This window comes from Prunus avium, chromosome 1 (assembly GCF_965620075.1).
Source record: "Prunus avium chromosome 1, drPruAviu1.hap1.1, whole genome shotgun sequence".
NCBI lineage: Eukaryota > Viridiplantae > Streptophyta > Magnoliopsida > Rosales > Rosaceae > Prunus > Prunus avium.
The window spans coordinates 3,819,630-3,838,128 of NC_142284.1; the positions used below are offsets into that span (position 1 = coordinate 3,819,630).

At 40.1% G+C, this 18,499-nt stretch overlaps 1 protein-coding gene, 1 non-coding gene and 1 pseudogene across 2 annotated transcripts; all 3 read left to right on the top strand.

The window, feature by feature from the left end:
- Positions 1-2,054: 2,054 nt before the first annotated feature.
- LOC148297161 (small nucleolar RNA R71) lies at positions 2,055-2,161 on the top strand. The gene has a single exon (XR_015833265.1). It is a non-coding gene; the product is annotated as a small nucleolar RNA R71 (small nucleolar RNA).
- A 13,213-nt stretch (positions 2,162-15,374) lies between these two features.
- Positions 15,375-16,658, top strand: LOC148297162 (uncharacterized; annotated as a pseudogene).
- Positions 16,659-17,266: 608 nt separating this feature from the next.
- On the top strand, positions 17,267-18,417 carry LOC110765819 (uncharacterized). Its single transcript, XM_021969059.2, has 3 exons — positions 17,267-17,761; positions 17,944-18,009; positions 18,127-18,417. The coding sequence occupies exons 1-3, from the start codon at positions 17,267-17,269 to the stop codon at positions 18,205-18,207; spliced, it is 642 nt and encodes a 213-aa protein (XP_021824751.1). The 3' UTR covers positions 18,208-18,417.
- The last annotated feature ends 82 nt before the right edge of the window (positions 18,418-18,499 follow it).

Genomic DNA, 18,499 nt, shown 5'->3' on the forward strand with positions numbered 1-18,499 from the left:
CAAGAGGACTAATTCCCTTAATGTCAGCAAGAGTCCAACCAATGGCAGATCTGTGAGAATTCAACACATTAAGTAACTTACCTTCTTGCAAAGAGTCAAGTTCAGAAGATATTACCACTGGAAAAGTGTTGTTGGACCCCAAGAAGGCATGTTTAAGTCCCATGGGTAAAGGCTTCAATTCTAGATTAGGAACTTCCACATTTGATGGCAATGTCTTTTCCTTTCGAGGTGGAAGCTTCTCAAACCTTGGAGTCCATTTATCAGCCTGTAAGGAATTAAACAACGAATTAAGATAAGCAATTTCTGGCTCCTCAAGTAATTCGGATTCTTTAGAATTCAATAAAAGAGTCTCAAAAGGTTCAGAAATACTAGTCTTCTCAAATTGATCCTGTACAAGAACTTCAATCAAGTTCACCACTCCACATTCATCATCTTCATAAGGTTTCCTGAAAACATTAAAAATGTTAATTTCCAATGTCATGTTACCAAAACTGAGTTTCATTATCCCACTCCTACAACTGATGTGTGCATCACATGTAGCAAGGAAGGGACGTCCTAAAATGACAGGAATTTCATTTTCAGAATGCAAAACAGGTTGTGTATCCAAAACAACAAAGTCAACAGGGTAGTAAAATTTGTCCACTTGGACCAATACATCCTCAATTACCCCTCTCGGCACTCGTACAGAACGATCAGCAAGTTGCAACTTCATTGTTGTGGGCTTCAATTCACCAAGACCTAACTGCAAATACACTGAATATGGCAACAAATTTACACTAGCCCCCAAATCAAGCAAAGCACAATTGATGTAATTTTTTCCAATTACACATGAAAGAGTGGGACTTCCTGGATCTTTGTATTTAGGAGGGACCTTATGTTGCAACAATGCACTCACATGTTCAGTCAAAAATGCAGTTTTCTTCACCTGATGCTTTCTTTTAAATGTGCACAGATCTTTTAAAAATTTAGCATAAGAAGGAATCTGTTTAATAGCATCTAACAGAGGAATATTAACTTTGACTTCTTTAAAAACATCCAAAATTTCATGATTTTGATTCAATTTCTTTGGAGGATTTAAAGCTTGGGGAAAAGGAGCAGGAAAATTATTTTCATTTAATTCACTCAATTTGGACTTGTTTAGTTCATCATTATTCTTAGATTTTTCAACTTCCTTTGGTGAAGGTGTTGTATCAATTATTTTACCACTTTTAAGAGCAATGACAGACTTAGCATGTTCAATTGAGGTTTCACACAAATTAACATTTTTTGGATTTGGTTGAGTTTGAGAAGGAAATTTCCCTTTTTCATTTATTGCAAAAGAATTTGTCAATTTAGAAATTTGGCTTTTAATTTCTTTATTTTCATCAACCATTTGACCAAACAAGGTATCATACCTTTGATTTTGCTTCTGTTGTTCCTGCATAAATGCTTGAAGAGTATCGCTCAAAGATGGTCTAGCATTAAATGTATTAGTTGTAGGAAATTGATGATTGAAAGAATTTCTCTCACTTACCTGAGGTTGTGAATCATTGCTCCAACGAAAATTTGGATGATTCCTTGTCGCTGGATTGTAAGTGTTGGAAAAAGGAGAATATTGTTGTTTGAAGTTTCCAACAGCAGCACAACGCTCCTCATAAGCTCCTTTCATTTCCTGAAAAATTGGGCAATTTTTAACAGTATGACCAATCTCATAACAAGAATCACATACTTGATTAACATCAGCTTGAAAAACAGGTTGAGGCAAATTTGATTTTTCCGTTTTCAAAGCAGCTATCTCTTTAGTCAAAACCTCAAATTTTAATTTCCAATCATCTTCTTCTTTTAATTGATAAATTCCTTTATTAGTAGAAGATGTGGCAATTCTTGACCGATCAGTGGTCTCAACTGGACTGGGGACAGTCCATTGATGAGCTTTTTCAGCAATTTCATCCAAAAATTCTAGGGCATCATCAGGGTCTTTTTGCATAAAATTTCCATTACACATTGACTCAACAAATTGGCGATCACGAGGGAGAAGTCCCTCATAGATATAACTAGCAAGACGCCAATTTTCAAAACCATGGTGTGGGCACAAATTCAAAAGCTCTTTAAATTTTTCCCAAGTTTGATACAAAGTTTCATTTTCCTTTTGAGAGAAATTTGAGATTCTTTTCTTAAGAGCAATCGTCTTGTGATTAGGAAAATACTTGTTAAAAAATGCTTGAGTCATTTCCCCCCAAGAACCTATGGATCTAGCCCTTAATGAATACAACCAACTTTTAGCCTTTTCTTTTAAGGAAAAAGGAAAAAATTTCAACCTTATGAAATTAAGCCTATCAAGTTGAACATTGTAAAAAGTGCCAATAGCCTCTTCAAATTCCCTAACATGCACATAAGGATTTTCACTTTCCATGCCATGAAAAATGGGAAGCAGTTGAATCATTCCAGGTTTGAAATCATAATTTGGCATGTTAGGTGGAAACATGATGCATGACGGATTTGGTGCACGAATAGGATGCAAAAATGTCTCTAAAGTTCTAGGTGCAACTACTTCTCTCATTTCATTATTCTCAATCTCATTATTTTCAATATGAGCATTAATTTCTTGTTCATTATTCGCAATTTCTTGTTCATCATTCACAATTGCTGCCATGCTTTCAGATTTGTTGGAATTTTCAGTTGAAGAAGTTGAAGCAGAATGTTCTAAATTAACAGTTTCAGACTTTTTGACAAACCTTCCTAGATGATCTCTAGGTCGCATAAAGAAAATAAATAGATAAACAAAAAATACAAATACAAATATATATTAACAATGAGATAAGTTTGGAAAGAGTGTACCAGATGTGAAGAATTTCACATAACCAGCAAACCTTTGACCAAGGGGATCTCTGCACTCTTTGACAAGCCGCTCCCCGGCAACGGCGCCAATTTGTTCGTACCACTTTTACAAAAATCAAAGGAGATAGTATCGTATAGTAGTGTAGCTCGGAAGTCCGAGTGTCGTATCCACAGAGAGCAGTGTAAAGAAAATAACAGAGATGAAAAAGAACAAGTGTCATTGAGAGGTAGATTTATGCAAGATTTGATTTGGAGAAAATTTAATTGATTAAAACACTAAGGCATTGGGTTTCCACTTTTAACATAAGCATGCAACTCTTAATAATTTGATCCACAAAATATTTTCCATTGTAGTTGTTCAAAATAATTAAAGCTCTTTTTAATTTTCTTTAGAAGTATTCTAAGCATAACTTGTACCATTGGCAACAAACTATCAAAAAATAATCTTCATCAAAATTCTATTAATCTTTAGTAATTCTCTTCTCTTTTAAAAGCATGAAAGTTTTTACTACACTATGGGAAAAACATGATTGAACCCATGAAATAGATTATCAAACATTCATCAATTAATTAAAAAGAAAACTACAAATTCCATTTGAACAAAAACTACAAATTCACATTAAAGCTTAAGTTTGGATCAAACTAATAAAAATTACACACTTATATTAAAAGTTTCCTCCCTAGCCCTAGCTAGGGAGTTAGTTCCCCATAATAAAATAAAACTAAAAACAGAATTTAAGACTTAGAAATATGGAGGGAAAAGAGAAAAAGCTCAAGATTGTGGAGCTTGGTGTAGTTTTACAATGCCGTAGCTCCATCTATTTATAGGAGGATGGGAGCAATATTCATGATTTTAATATGTCTTCCACTTGCCATCAAACCAATTGCCAAGTTGCTTCCTTTAATTAATTCATTGTGATGATGACTCCTTATCTAAATTCTTCAAAACTTTCTTCCACTTGAACACTTTGTCATGCATTTCCATACTTTCCTTCTTCTCATTGTCGGGTATCACTCTTGAATTTCTCCACACCACTCTCCACTTGCTTCTTTACTCCAAGCTTTTATCATTTCAAATAAGTACCCATCATTTTCAAATATATTCCTTAATCTTGGCCTAGTTCCTTGACTTTGGTTTTCACAAAGATCTTTGAGTCTTCTTATCAATTGCTCCACTTGCTCATCTATCGTATCTTCTCATAAAAACTGCAGCAACTTTCCTCAAATTGTAGCTAGATAACAACTCAAGCATCATCATTCTTCTTTGCATTCATTGGTTGCAAGTAGTCAATTTGAACTTCTCCTTCATTGTTTATTCATTCTTTCTTTATTTCTTCAATGATGGAAGCTTTGCATGCATGTCCTAGAGTATATTCATGCAATTGATTGCTTCTTCTTTTCATTTGTTTTATCTTCAATTGCATTTGCTGCTGCACAAGTTGTCTCGAGCAAATTTCCTTGGCTTTGGCTGCACATATTTCTTCTCATCCTTTACTTTCTTCTTGCAACACATTACTTACTTCTTTTCCTCAACATGCTATTGGTGGAAGACACTTAATATCTACAAACAACCACTCATTAAATATAAAAACAAAGATTGGAAAGAAACAATAAAAATACTTTAATAGATTTATATAAAACAAAAGAAAATACTAACCAATATAAATTTAAGGATAAAACTTGTATTAATTTTGTGCTCATCATAAGACACACCTAATTGTACCGGGGAAACAATCCAGCAGGGGATTGTTGACTAGCTCACAATTATCAGCCCTCAAGCGGACTATGTGGCTAGGGACAAGCCGTCCAACTGGGGGACTAACTCTCAGCCAGCACGTACGGACGAAGAATCAAGACCCGTACGCCTGTAAACAGTCCTACGCGCGCAGACTACCCAATTAAGGGTCTACAGCGACACCCCGTTAAGGTATGCCCCGGGTTCCGATATTTCCAAGTATCACATTTCCATAATCCATTCACAAATCCAGGGGGAGGTACACGGGGTAGTGCTTATAGCACTTCAAACTGACAATCTATACCACATCTTTCCACAACTCATAAAACAACCCCGTACTTCCCACACATAGCCCTCAAAGATAGATAACAATTCACATATATCAATTTATATATACTCAAGATACTTAGAATATCAAAACCCAGAAAATATACCAAATACTTACGAACATATTAGTTTCACTTTAAAGCACAAATTAACTGTCAGTAAATCCTTAAATTCTTATACATGCAATTTCCAAGATAAATTCATGCTATTTATTTGAAAACAAAGTCCACTCACAAGTAGTCCCAAGCTGCGTGACCCCGAGAGGGTCCTGCCTGCTCCGAAGGCGGAGTCGGATTACCTATTTCAGAATAGGAATACGATATAAAAATCCAACTCTTCAAAATAAGACTTTAAAATAAAATCCTAATTTTCCCGGGTTTCTAGTACGCACAAGGAACGAGACACTCCTAGGGTCCACCTAAGAGTTTCAAACGCTGAAAAAGTCTCGGAAGACACTCGGTCAACCGGACGGTCAAAACTCACAATCGAACGGTTAACGTAAAACACAAACTTTAAATTATTGAACCGGAACATCCGGGGCTCCGATTCACAATCCGTGAATTCCTATGCGATCCTAGGAATACCTGGAACAACATACGTGAAATTGGGTTTGATCCAACGGCCCAAACACATCAAACCCAAAAATCACAGATTAGGTAAAATTCGTTCGAGGCCCAAACGATATCCAAATTGAGATCCGTAAACTCCTACGCGCTCGTGACAACACAATGATCATTCTAGGATAAAGTATGACCTCTGCCGGACTGCCCACGCGCCGCCCCACGCGCTGCCGCGCGTGGGTGGCTTGATCACAATTCCGGTGTCCGGAAAAACTTAGTATTTTGGCTCCAAACTCCTAACCTAGGTAATACACCTAATTTGGAACCACTTTTCTTCTTGGGTGAAGGCCAGAAAATGGCCGGAAGTGGCCCAAAATGGTGGCCGAAACTGCCAGTTTTCTTCAATTTGAAATTTGAGTTATAAACTCTCAAAATTTCTGGAAACCTAACCAACAGGCAGCTAGAGCACGAAAAATAGATGAATTTTCATACCTCACTCGTTCAATTTGGTTGAGAAACGAAGGAGAACGAAGGTGTTGAAGTTCCACGATTTTCCGGCCTGTTTTCTGCGATTTCCGGCGGCTGTCGACGACTCCAGGTGCGGTGCTGGCCGGGGAAGAGAGAGGAGGAGGTGGCGGTTCGATCGAGTCCGGTCTCGTGCGCTGCCGTGGCCGGTGGCCGGAGATTCGAAGAGAGAGAGAGATGCGGCTGAAGAAAAACGAAGGGGAGGGGGAGTCTGTCGCGAGGAGAGAGAGAGAGAAATGAGAGATTAATTCTGGAAAACTGATTTTTATTCCAAATTAATTTCTGAAAATTATCAATTAAATCCTCAATGATTTTTCGATCGTAACTTCTTCGTTTCAAGTCCGAATCGAGCCTACCGCGTGTCTACGGACTCGGCTCAGTACAACCTTTCTAAAAACACCACACAATGCTCCAAACTCTCTCCGGATAAAAATGACCCTTTTTGCCCCCACTTCAAGGGCAAAATTGGAAATTCCAAATTTTAATTAAATTAAAACCAATCGTAATAATATTTTGGGTCGGGATGTTACAATCTACCCCCCATAAAGAATTTCGTCCTCGAAATTTACGTACCTGTCAAAAGAAGAGGTAAGGATACTGGGCCCGCATCTGCTCCTCGGGTTCCCAAGTAGCTTCCTCTACAGTCTGACTCTGCCACAACACTTTCACCATTGGGATAGATCTGGAGCGCAACTCTTGCTCTTTTCTATCCAGGATTTGTACGGGTTCCTCATCATATGACAAATCTTCTCTCAACTGCATGGGTTGCTGTTCCAAAATATGAGAAGGATCAGGCATGTACCTCCGTAGCATTGACACATGGAAAACATCATGGATCCGAGATAGTTCTGAAGGTAAGGCAAGTCTGTAGGCAACTGGACCAATACGTTCCGTGATCTCATACGGTCCAATATAACGAGGACTTAACTTCCCACGTTTACCAAACCTCATCACACCCTTCCAAGGAGATAACTTCAAAAATACCCAGTCTCCAACTGCAAACTCAAGATCCTTGGACCGGTTGTCCGCATAACTCTTCTGTCTATCTTGTGCGGTCTTAAGCTTCTCTCGAATCATCTTCACTTGTTCAGTGGTATCCCGAATACTATCCACTTTTTCCACAATCCTGTCACCCACCTCATTCCAACAGACTGGAGTTCTACACATCCTCCCATATAGAGCTTCATACGGAGCCATCTCAATGCTCGAATGGTAACTGTTATTATACGCAAACTCCACCAAAGCAAGGTGAGTATCCCAACTACCTTTCAATTGTAACACACAGGATCTCAACATGTCCTCCAGAGTCTGAATGGTTCTTTCTGACTGTCCATCAGTCTGTGGGTGGAAAGCAGTACTGAAACGTAACCTGGTGCCCATAGCCTCATGCAAGCACTTCCAGAATCGAGAGGTAAACCTAGCGTCCCTGTCCGATACAATGGACACAGGAGCTCCATGCAATCTCACTATCTCACCTACAAAGAGCTTCGCCAGCTTCGTCAAAGAATAGGTTTCCTTTACAGGTAGGAAGTGAGCTGATTTGGTGAGTCAATCAACTATCACCCAAATTCCGTCATACCCATTTGCAGAACGTGGAAGTTTAAAAACGAAATCCATTGTAATATGCTCCCACTTCCATTCAGGGATCGGGAGTGGCTGCATAAGCCCAGAAGGCTTCTGTCGCTCCGCTTTCACTTGTTGGCACACCAAACACCTGCTCACATACTTAGCAATGTCACCCTTCATATGCGGCCACGAGTAGTACTCCCGTAGAGTCCGATACATCTTAGTACCACCCGGATGCATAGAATAAGTTGAACAGTGAGCTTCCTCCAAGATTTCTCTTTTCAGGTCGTCGTCTTTCTTAGGTACACAAAGACGAGTTCCAGCTACCAAAGCTCCATCTTCTCTTATCGCATAATCCCTCCGGATGCCACTTTCTACCTCTGATCTTATCACACAAAGCTTTGGATCTTCCAGTTGTGCAGCAATCACCCTCTCAATCAGGATAGGCCTCACATACAAACTAGCAAGTATTGCACCCTGTTGACTCCATTCCAACTCTACCTCTTCCTTCCGTAGTTCCCCCATCAACGGAATATAAACCCCTTTAAAATGAGCTAAACTCACATTAATACTCCTACTCAAAGCATCAGCTACTACATTAGCTCGACCGGGATGATACTCAATCGTACAGTCGTAATCCTTAATCAACTCCATCCAACGTCGTTGTCTCAGGTTCAACTCCTTCTGAGTGAAAATGTACTTGAGGCTCTTGTGATCAGTGAAGATCTGACACGTCTCACCATACAAGTAGTGTCGCCAAATTTTGAGAGCGAACACCACTGCAGCAAGTTCCAAGTCGTGTGCAGGATAATTCTGCTCATGCTTCTTGAGTTGTCTTGAGGCATAAGCAATCACCCGATCATGCTGCATCAAAACACATCCTAAACCTTGTAATGATGCATCGCTGTAGATCACAAAATTCCCTGAATTATCTGGAAGAGCTAAAACAGGTGCGGTGGTTAACCGCTTCTTCAACTCTTGAAAACTCTGTTCGCACTCTTCAGTCCACACAAACTGAACGTCTTTCCTTGTTAACCGTGAAAGAGGTGCTGCTATCACAGAGAATCCTTCCACAAATCGACGATAGTAACCTGCTAACCCCAGGAAACTCCGTACTTCTGTCACACTAGTGGGTTGCACCCAATTTACAACTGCTTCTATTTTCCGAGGGTCCACATAGATTCCTTCTGCTGATATCACATGCCCGAGAAATTCCACTCTATCCAACCAAAACTGACACTTACTGAACTTGGCATACAGCTGCTTTCTTCTCAAAGTCTTCAATACTAATCTCAAATGCTTCTTATGACCCTCCAAAGTTCTGGAATAGACAAGGATGTCGTCTATGAATACAATCACAAAGCGATCCAAGTAAGGTCGGAACACTCTGTTCATGAGATCCATAAACGCTGCTGGAGCATTAGTCAATCCGAAAGGCATCACTAAGAACTCATAATGGCCGTAACGAGTCCTGAATGCTGTCTTCGGAACATCCTCCTCTCGTACTCTCAGTTGATGGTAACCCGATCTCAGATCGATCTTAGAGAAATACTTGGCACCCTTTAATTGATCAAACAAATCATCGATTCGAGGCAAAGGATATCGATTACGCACAGTCACCTTGTTCAATTGTCTGTAATCAATACATAGCCTCATGGTTCCATCCTTCTTCTTTACAAACAACACCGGTGCACCCCAAGGGGAAACACTAGGTCGAATGAATCCAAGATCAATCAATTCCTGCAATTGTATCTTCAACTCCCGTAACTCTGCTGGTGCCATCCTATAAGGAGCTTGATAAATTGGATTCGTGCCTGGAAGGAGTTCGATAGTGAACTCGGTTTCTCTCTGAGGAGGCAAACCAGGAAGATCATCCGGAAAGACATCTGGAAACTCACGAACAATAGGAACATCTTCCAGATTCAAAGTGATCTCCTGAGTATCAATGATGTGGGCTAAGTACCCCACGCATCCTTTCTTAAGTAACCTTTTCGCGGTTATGGCAGAGATGAGACAAGACGGAAGAACTCTACGCTCTCCACAGAACATGACTTCAGGTTGTCCCGGACTTCTAAACACTACCTCCTTCCTGAAACAATCTACCGATGCACGATGCTTTTCTAACCAATCCATTCCCAAGATAATGTCAAGATCTACCAAATCCAAGGGAATCAAATTCGCATCTAACATTGCATCTCCCACTTGGACATAACAACCTTTAAGCACCATGTCCGCAAACAGGACGTCCCCAGTAGGTAAAGAAATACTAAAACTTCCTGCCATGGGTGTGGGTCTAACACTGGCATAAGGAACAAAGCTACTTGCAATGAAAGAATGGGTAGCCCCGGGATCTATCAATACACGTGCAAGGTAATCAAAAATAGGAACCATACCAGTGATAACATCCGGTGTGGCCTGGGCCTCCTGCTGTGTCATAGAGAATACACGTGCCTGAGTAGTAGCACGCCCTGGCTGGCCCCTCTGACTCCTACCGCCTCGTCCACGGAAAGTGGACTGAACCCCACTGCTCGAAGAAGAACCGGCTGCAGAAGAAGAGGCTCCACCCCGGGTCTGACCATGTCCTCTACCGCTTTGCCCCTGCTGGGCCCCAGTCACCTGTCCCGTAGTAGCACCAACAGTGAGAAGTGGACACTCACTCCTATAGTGCCCAGGCTGTCCACACTGAAAACAGGTAACTCCGCTCCTCTGGGTGGGACCACTAGTCTGCCCACGTAATGGACAATCCCTCCTGAGATGTCCTGTCTGTCCACAGATATAGCAACTTGTACCGGCCACCGACTGCTGTCCTGAATGCTGGCCCCACACTGGTCGAGCGCTAGACCGACCACTGCTGGAGCTAGACCTCCGTCCACCGGACCAGCTACTACCTGCTGAACTGGAGCTGGATCCTCTCTTTGATGGACCCTGACTCGGTCCACCAATTCCTGACATGTCTCTACTTCGTCTACCAGCAGTCAATCTAATTGTTCTTTCCACTCTATCAGCAGCTTCAGCCAGTGCCCTCATAGAAGTATGTGGAGTAGCAGTAACCTTACCCTGAATCTCCAACCATAAACCATATTCAAATCGCATACACTTCTCTTCTTCAGTGGCTACCATGTCCGGTGCAAACCTTGATAACTCATTGAATTTCTGCTCATATTCAAACACGGTCATATTTCCTTGAGTCAATTGCTGAAATTCAATCTTCTTCGCATTCCGGTAAGAATGCGGGTAGAACTGCACGAAGAAGACGCGCTGGAAATCCTCCCAAGTCATATCAGCCCTCCTAACAGTTTTCCACCAATGATACGCATTCCCTTTCAATAGAAAGGCCGCCAATCTCACTTTATCCCCTTCCGGACATTGTAGAACCTCAAAAACTCTTTCCAAATCCGTGAGCCAAGCCTCGGCTTCCGTAGGATCAGAGCTACCAAAGAACTCTTTAGCTCCCATATCTTTGACTCTTTTGATGTCTGAACCTTCCTGCTCTCGTCTCCCTTGCATGGTTCCTTGCATGGCGGTAGCCATATTTTGGGCAAGCTGTGTGGTAAACTGATTAGTGAACTGGTTCATCACTTGTTGCCAATCCAACATATTCTCACCAGCTTGCTCTCCAACAGGTGGTGGTGGTGGAGAGGGTGGTGGAGATGGAGATGGAGGTGGAGGATTGGGTCCATATCTCTGAGTACGACCACGACCTCTAATTCGAGCACCACGACGATGCATGATTCTAAACCCAAGAAACCACCAAATCATTAGTACCAACACGCAAAAGAAGCATGATAGTCCCAAGAAAAGAAACCTAATGCTCTGATACCAAGCTGACAGGACCCGCCCCGGATTTCCTCGGAACCCGGGTCGGATCCCGCCTAAATATCCGGCATTCCGCAGATGCCGGGCCCATGTACTAAAACCCGAGACTTTCTACCAAAATTTTGGCAGAGTCTCCCCTGTAAACAGGACATAACCCAAAAATTTCAACCTGTCAAAAACACAGATATTTATAACCCAACAGCCAGCATGCATTACACAATACATAGCGTTTACAAACTGTGGCCTCCGGCCTCAAAATACCAAATTCTAACTGGGCAATAACAGAGCATCTAACAGAATTCAACCAACCAGTAAGAATAGAGTTTTACGAGTTAACAGGGTACCGAAGCCCTACAAAGGCTCGGAGCACCAAAGTTCACGGTTCAAGGGCACACGACACAGCTCTGCTGCTCGTACCAGTCACTACTGGCTGTGGGGCGCAAAACAGAAAATTGTGAGTGGACAAAACAAAGTTTAGTTCAATTTAAACCAAAGTAATATAACCCCACCGTTAGAAAACCATGCATGAACTCAATACATTAAAAACCATTATATTCATACATATATAGTTTGCTCAAACCGAGCTAAATCCGAAATTCAGTGAAACTTGCAAATCAACCCACCCAAACCTTTCCTTACAAAACTCAAATCAAACTCTCGAAACCCGTGCCCACCGGCACGACGAGCGGGGAAGTATCCTCGCTCAAAAATAAGAACAATTGCATAATAGTAAAATATGAGAGATACACTCTATATATATATAAGACACACCTAATTGTACCGGGGAAACAATCCAGCAGGGGATTGTTGACTAGCTCACAATTATCAGCCCTCAAGCGGACTATGTGGCTAGGGACAAGCCGTCCAACTGGGGGACTAACTCTCAGCCAGCACGTACGGACGAAGAATCAAGACCCGTACGCCTGTAAACAGTCCTACGCGCGCAGACTACCCAATTAAGGGTCTACAGCGACACCCCGTTAAGGTATGCCCCGGGTTCCGATATTTCCAAGTATCACATTTCCATAATCCATTCACAAATCCAGGGGGAGGTACACGGGGTAGTGCTTATAGCACTTCAAACTGACAATCTATACCACATCTTTCCACAACTCATAAAACAACCCCGTACTTCCCACACATAGCCCTCAAAGATAGATAACAATTCACATATATCAATTTATATATACTCAAGATACTTAGAATATCAAAACCCAGAAAATATACCAAATACTTACGAACATATTAGTTTCACTTTAAAGCACAAATTAACTGTCAGTAAATCCTTAAATTCTTATACATGCAATTTCCAAGATAAATCCATGCTATTTATTTGAAAACAAAGTCCACTCACAAGTAGTCCCAAGCTGCGTGACCCCGAGAGGGTCCTGCCTGCTCCGAAGGCGGAGTCGGATTACCTATTTCAGAATAGGAATACGATATAAAAATCCAACTCTTCAAAATAAGACTTTAAAATAAAATCCTAATTTTCCCGGGTTTCTAGTACGCACAAGGAACGAGACACTCCTAGGGTCCACCTAAGAGTTTCAAACGCTGAAAAAGTCTCGGAAGACACTCGGTCAACCGGACGGTCAAAACTCACGATCGAACGGTTAACGTAAAACACAAACTTTAAATTATTGAACCGGAACATCCGGGGCTCCGATTCACAATCCGTGAATTCCTATGCGATCCTAGGAATACCTGGAACAACATACGTGAAATTGGGTTTGATCCAACGGCCCAAACACATCAAACCCAAAAATCACAGATTAGGTAAAATTCGTTCGAGGCCCAAACGATATCCAAATTGAGATCCGTAAACTCCTTCGCGCTCGTGACAACACAAGGATCATTCTAGGATAAAGTATGACCTCTGCCGGACTGCCCACGCGCCGCCCCACGCGCTGCCGCGCGTGGGTGGCTTGATCACAATTCCGGTGACCGGAAAAACTTAGTATTTTGGCTCCAAACTCCTAACCTAGGTAATACACTTAATTTGGAACCACTTTTCTTCTTGGGTGAAGGCCAGAAAATGGCCGGAAGTGGCCCAAAATGGTGGCCGAAACTGCCAGTTTTCTTCAATTCGAAATTTGAGTTATAAACTCTCAAAATTTCTGGAAACCTAACCAACAGGCAGCTAGAGCACGAAAAATAGATGAATTTTCATACCTCACTCGTTCAATTTGGTTGAGAAACGAAGGAGAACGAAGGTGTTGAAGTTCCACGATTTTCCGGCCTGTTTTCTGCGATTTCCGGCGGCTGTCGACGACTCCAGGTGCGGTGCTGGCCGGGGAAGAGAGAGGAGGAGGTGGCGGTTCGATCGAGTCCGGTCTCGTGCGCTGCCGTGGCCGGTGGCCGGAGATTCGAAGAGAGAGAGAGATGCGGCTGAAGAAAAACGAAGGGGAGGGGGAGTCTGTCGCGAGGAGAGAGAGAGAGAAATGAGAGATTAATTCTGGAAAACTGATTTTTATTCCAAATTAATTTCTGAAAATTATCAATTAAATCCTCAATGATTTTTCGATCGTAACTTCTTCGTTTCAAGTCCGAATCGAGCCTACCGCGTGTCTACGGACTCGGCTCAGTACAACCTTTCTAAAAACACCACCCAATGCTCCAAACTCTCTCCGGATAAAAATGACCCTTTTTGCCCCCACTTCAAGGGCAAAATTGGAAATTCCAAATTTTAATTAAATTAAAACCAATCGTAATAATATTTTGGGTCGGGATGTTACACTTTGAGGTTAATTTTGATTCATTCTAAACCAGGAAATTGAAAGAGTATAGCAGTTGATGTACTTGGATTCCATCTTATATATGACTTGGTCTTCCTCCTGCCTTGGACTCTGCCTTAGATTGTGTCTTGGTCTTTCTTTGTATACAAAATACTTACTTGCGAATTAAATATATATATATATATATATATATCCTTTTTATTGAGCTAGTATTTTTTGTACGTTGGATTGATTTGTGCACCCAATCCAAAATCAATTGACAATTAATGGCTGAAGAAGTTCTAGATCTTTTAAAGACTGACACAACTTTCATACTTCAACGTTAAATGCTTTGTGACACACTTTGAGAAAATTATTGTACAATTAACATCATCACGTGGTATAACAAATCAACTCAAATTACTATGTGATAGTGTTCTTGTCACAACCAAAAAATAATTCATAAGATGGTGGAAGTCAAAAAGAAAGTGTTGGATGATATGCGTAGTTACTATATTTATTACACCTTTGGGAGCCATGCTCTTGCAAAGAAACAATAAATCAAGTCATGATGCTACTTTTGGGAGCATAAACTAAAAGTTCACTTTTGATTTCCATGACTCATGTTCAAGATGTTGAGATTATAGAACTTCATATTGGGGTTTTTTTTATAAAAAAAAAATTATAAATAATTCACAATTGTCATTACTGAGATTTGATTATGTTAATTTTTTTCTTCAAATTTTTTTGTTTACATTTAAAATAAAATATTACATAAATTTTAATTAATCAGACGTGACATATAATTTAACATAAGAAAAAGACGATCGACGGCCTAGTTGGCGGCGACTTTGAATAAACGTGGCTTTGATTAACGAGATGCAGCTTGTGTACTAGTCTAGTATGGTACCAAATTGATGCAAGGAGTTAACTTGAGTCATCAGCGCAAGTTAGCAACTCACCAAATTGTAGGGTTGTCGTGTCGTTTTGAGTACTGTGTTTTAGTCTCTCCGCGTATTCTCTGACTATCTCAAAATGTAGAGGTGCACAAACTTTACGCAACATCCCAAACATGAAGACTTGGAGTTGACCAAGACAAAAAGAAAAACACGAAGACTTGGAAATTAATTAATATTGGAGAGTTTGAATATATATATATATATATATATATAGATCCTTTAATAATATTATATGCATAATTGATATTCAGGATTCCTCTCTCAAAACCAAAGCCAATATAAAGCACAGGCTATAGCAAGCTATATATAACAGTTTTCCTGTATAATATAGTTGGATTGCTTGCTATCACTAGCTGTATATCTGGCAATGGAAGAACTACATGCAGCAGCTTATGCATACTATAGCCGTGGCAATGACGATACTCGTTGTAAAGCATATGAATTCTTTCGATCCATGGATACAGACTGTGATGGCAAAATCAGCGACGCCGAGTTCAACGACTTCGTCCAACAAAGTGGATACCACTGGATCCTCCATAATGACCCCAACTTGTTCGCTAGACTTGACCTCAATCGCGACGGTGGGCTAGATTTCAAGGAAGTACTTACGTTCTACTATATCATCAAAACAAGGTACATAACCTGCCAGGGCCAAAGTTGCCGAGCACACCTTTGTGGCTTGTATTTTACGTGCGTTGAGTGCTTTGATGGAGGAGCAGCTAATTATTATTATCACTATCCAACGTATGACCTGTGTGCTGCTTGCTATGGTAATGCCAACTACACTCACCAGCACTGGATAACCACGTTTTGCTACGCTCCAAAAGAGGCCCTCCTTATGCTCGGCCAAATCTTACCATGGTAATTGAATTACTAATTCTAACATCATATAACATGTTTCTTTATTTTGGAACGGAAGTGTGGAACAATTGGAATTAGATTAACTGCCAGCAGGGTTTTTTAGGTATTAATTCGATTACTAATTCTGAGGTGAGACACACTTTTTTAGGGTTTAGGGTTTAGGGTTTAGATCATGTTGATTGAGATTAAAAATCTTTAACCAATCCTTAACGTAGAATCCTTAACATTAATTAAATCAGATGTGATATTAATTTATTTAATAAATTGATTAAGGCATTATAATTAGTGGGAACATCGTGAAAATATAATTAGTAATTATTGCAAATAAATTTGTTGTTTTGGGTTGATTTCTCGAAGCTCTTGCTTTGGGTTAATTAATTAATTAATTTATTTATTTAACAGAGGTTAATTTTGTTCTTTGGTATCATATATTTATTTCCCTGGTTGTTAGATGGTTTGATTTTCCGATTTGAATTGCTATATGACTCATGTAGGCATTGGCTCAAGCTGCGCCTGCTCCTCAAATTCAACAGAATCCTCTAGTGATTACTAATAATTACTACGTCAATCAAGCTGCGCCTCAAAATCAAAGGGTGAGTTGAGCTTCAGATGCTTATTTGAATCTCGTACCCATAAAAATGCATTAATTCTTCCATTGAATATGCTTTATATGCTTTCGACTTTTCAGAATAGATGGTACCAAGCACTTGAAGCATTTCAAGCATTAGAGATGGCTATTTCTATTTCATCTTTGGTTTCCAACTGCACAATTATGTGATGTTACAAAAAAAGGCCTTTCAGAGTTGTCCTATTTTCTTTCCATGTTACTAAAGTTTTGTTGTTGATTGTATTAAATATACAATAAGGAGTTGACTTGGGATGCAAGTAGCCAACTAGCCAGGAAAGAGCCTTTAATTATTAACTCCATAGTGAACCAACCTGTAGTCTCCTTGGACTCTGTCTTGGTCTTTCTGTCTTTGCCCTTTTCTCCCCCGCTGTAATATTAATTATTATCACTAATGAGTTAATCATTATTTAAGATTTTTTTTATGTGACTATCACTTGTATTAAAAAAAATTAAAGAAACTATCGAATTGTTTTTCACTAAATGATGTCGTAAAATTTCAAATCTAAAGATATTGATATATGAAGCAACGCATCATTTGATGAACAGATTTAAAGACTCTAGCATTATTGTATACAATATTGATCGAGTATATATTAAGCTGTTAATTAGAATGTCAACCCAACAACAATTTGATTTTATTTAAACATATGACTCGGTCAGCACTAATATAGTATTTATATAATCCAAAATTACAAAAAAGAAGACCAAAGAGCAGAAAAGCTGCCTATAGGCTATAGCTGTACTGTTCTAACTTCTATATGGAAATGGAAGAACTACATGCAGCAGCCTTAGCCTACTATTCCAATGGTTCTCCGGAACTTCAGCGTCTGGCATGGTCTTTCTTCCAATCCATGGACACAAATAACGACGGCCGAATCAGCTCCTCAGAGTTTTATGAATTTCTGCATCAAAGCGGTTACAGCTGGATCATCAACGACCCCAGTTTCTTCATGAAACTAGATCGAAACCGCGACGGTGGCCTGGATTTTTATGAAGTGCTCACCTTCTACTACATCGTCAAAACGAGGAACATCTTTTGCCAAGGGTGTAGAGTGTACCTTTGTGGCTTGTATTTCACCTGCGTTGCTTGCTTTGATGTAGGAGCTGACCATCATCAGGGCACCTATGATCTCTGTGCTGCCTGCTACAGCATCAGGAATTTTTATCACCACCATACGTATTTCTTGGACAACCATGTCTTGCTGCGCTCCAAAAGAGGCCTCCCTCCTTGTGCTAGACCCGATCTCAATCAGGTAAAGTGCTTGCTTCGTTATTTGGATCATCTTTTGCTAATCACTTTTTACTAGGGTGCTTAGCAAGATAATTGAGATGTGGTATATGTTAATGGATCTTATCTAGAGTAATTGAGATGCGGTATACAATGTGCTTTTACGAAAGTAGCTAATTTGAGTTCCTATATGGTTGATTGATGTAGGCAATGACTCCAGTTCCACAGCCTCTGGTGATTTATAACAATTACTACTTTCAAGCACCTGAAAGGGTGAGTTTCTTTTTCTTTGATTTCATGCTCATGTACCCCTTTCAATTTTAAAGGATTGAAAGGTGTACATTTTCACATTTCTTATTTAATTTTCTTTTGTTTTGTACATTTTTTCAGAATAAATGGTTTCAAGCATATCGTCTATTTGAGATTGCTGTTGCTGCTGCAAGTATTGCTGCCAATTGTACAATTATGTAATGTTATTACAAAATGGGATGCCTATATTGGATCCCCAGAAAGTGGGAAGATATAGGAACAATCACCGATCATAGTTGGAGAATTGCGTAAGATCATTCCATGTTTTTCGTCACAAGTTCATAGTTTAGATTTTTGTTTTTATTCAATTCAACAATACAAAAAACTCTCGGTCATAAGATTTGAACTGAAAAATGAGGTCACTACCCTCAATCCCCCTTTTACCTTTCCTTCTCCCTTTTACTCTTGCCTTCTTCTTCTCTGTGGTGGTTTGTTTGGGCTGTTGCCCTGTGTT

Coding starts and splice junctions, on each gene's coding strand:
- LOC110765819 (XM_021969059.2), top strand. CDS start 17,267: ATGGAAATGGAAGAACTACATGCAGCAGCCTTAGCCTACTATTCCAAT. Junction 17,762..17,943: donor CTAGACCCGATCTCAATCAG/GTAAAGTGCTTG, acceptor TGATTGATGTAG/GCAATGACTCCAGTTCCACA. Junction 18,010..18,126: donor ACTTTCAAGCACCTGAAAGG/GTGAGTTTCTTT, acceptor ACATTTTTTCAG/AATAAATGGTTTCAAGCATA.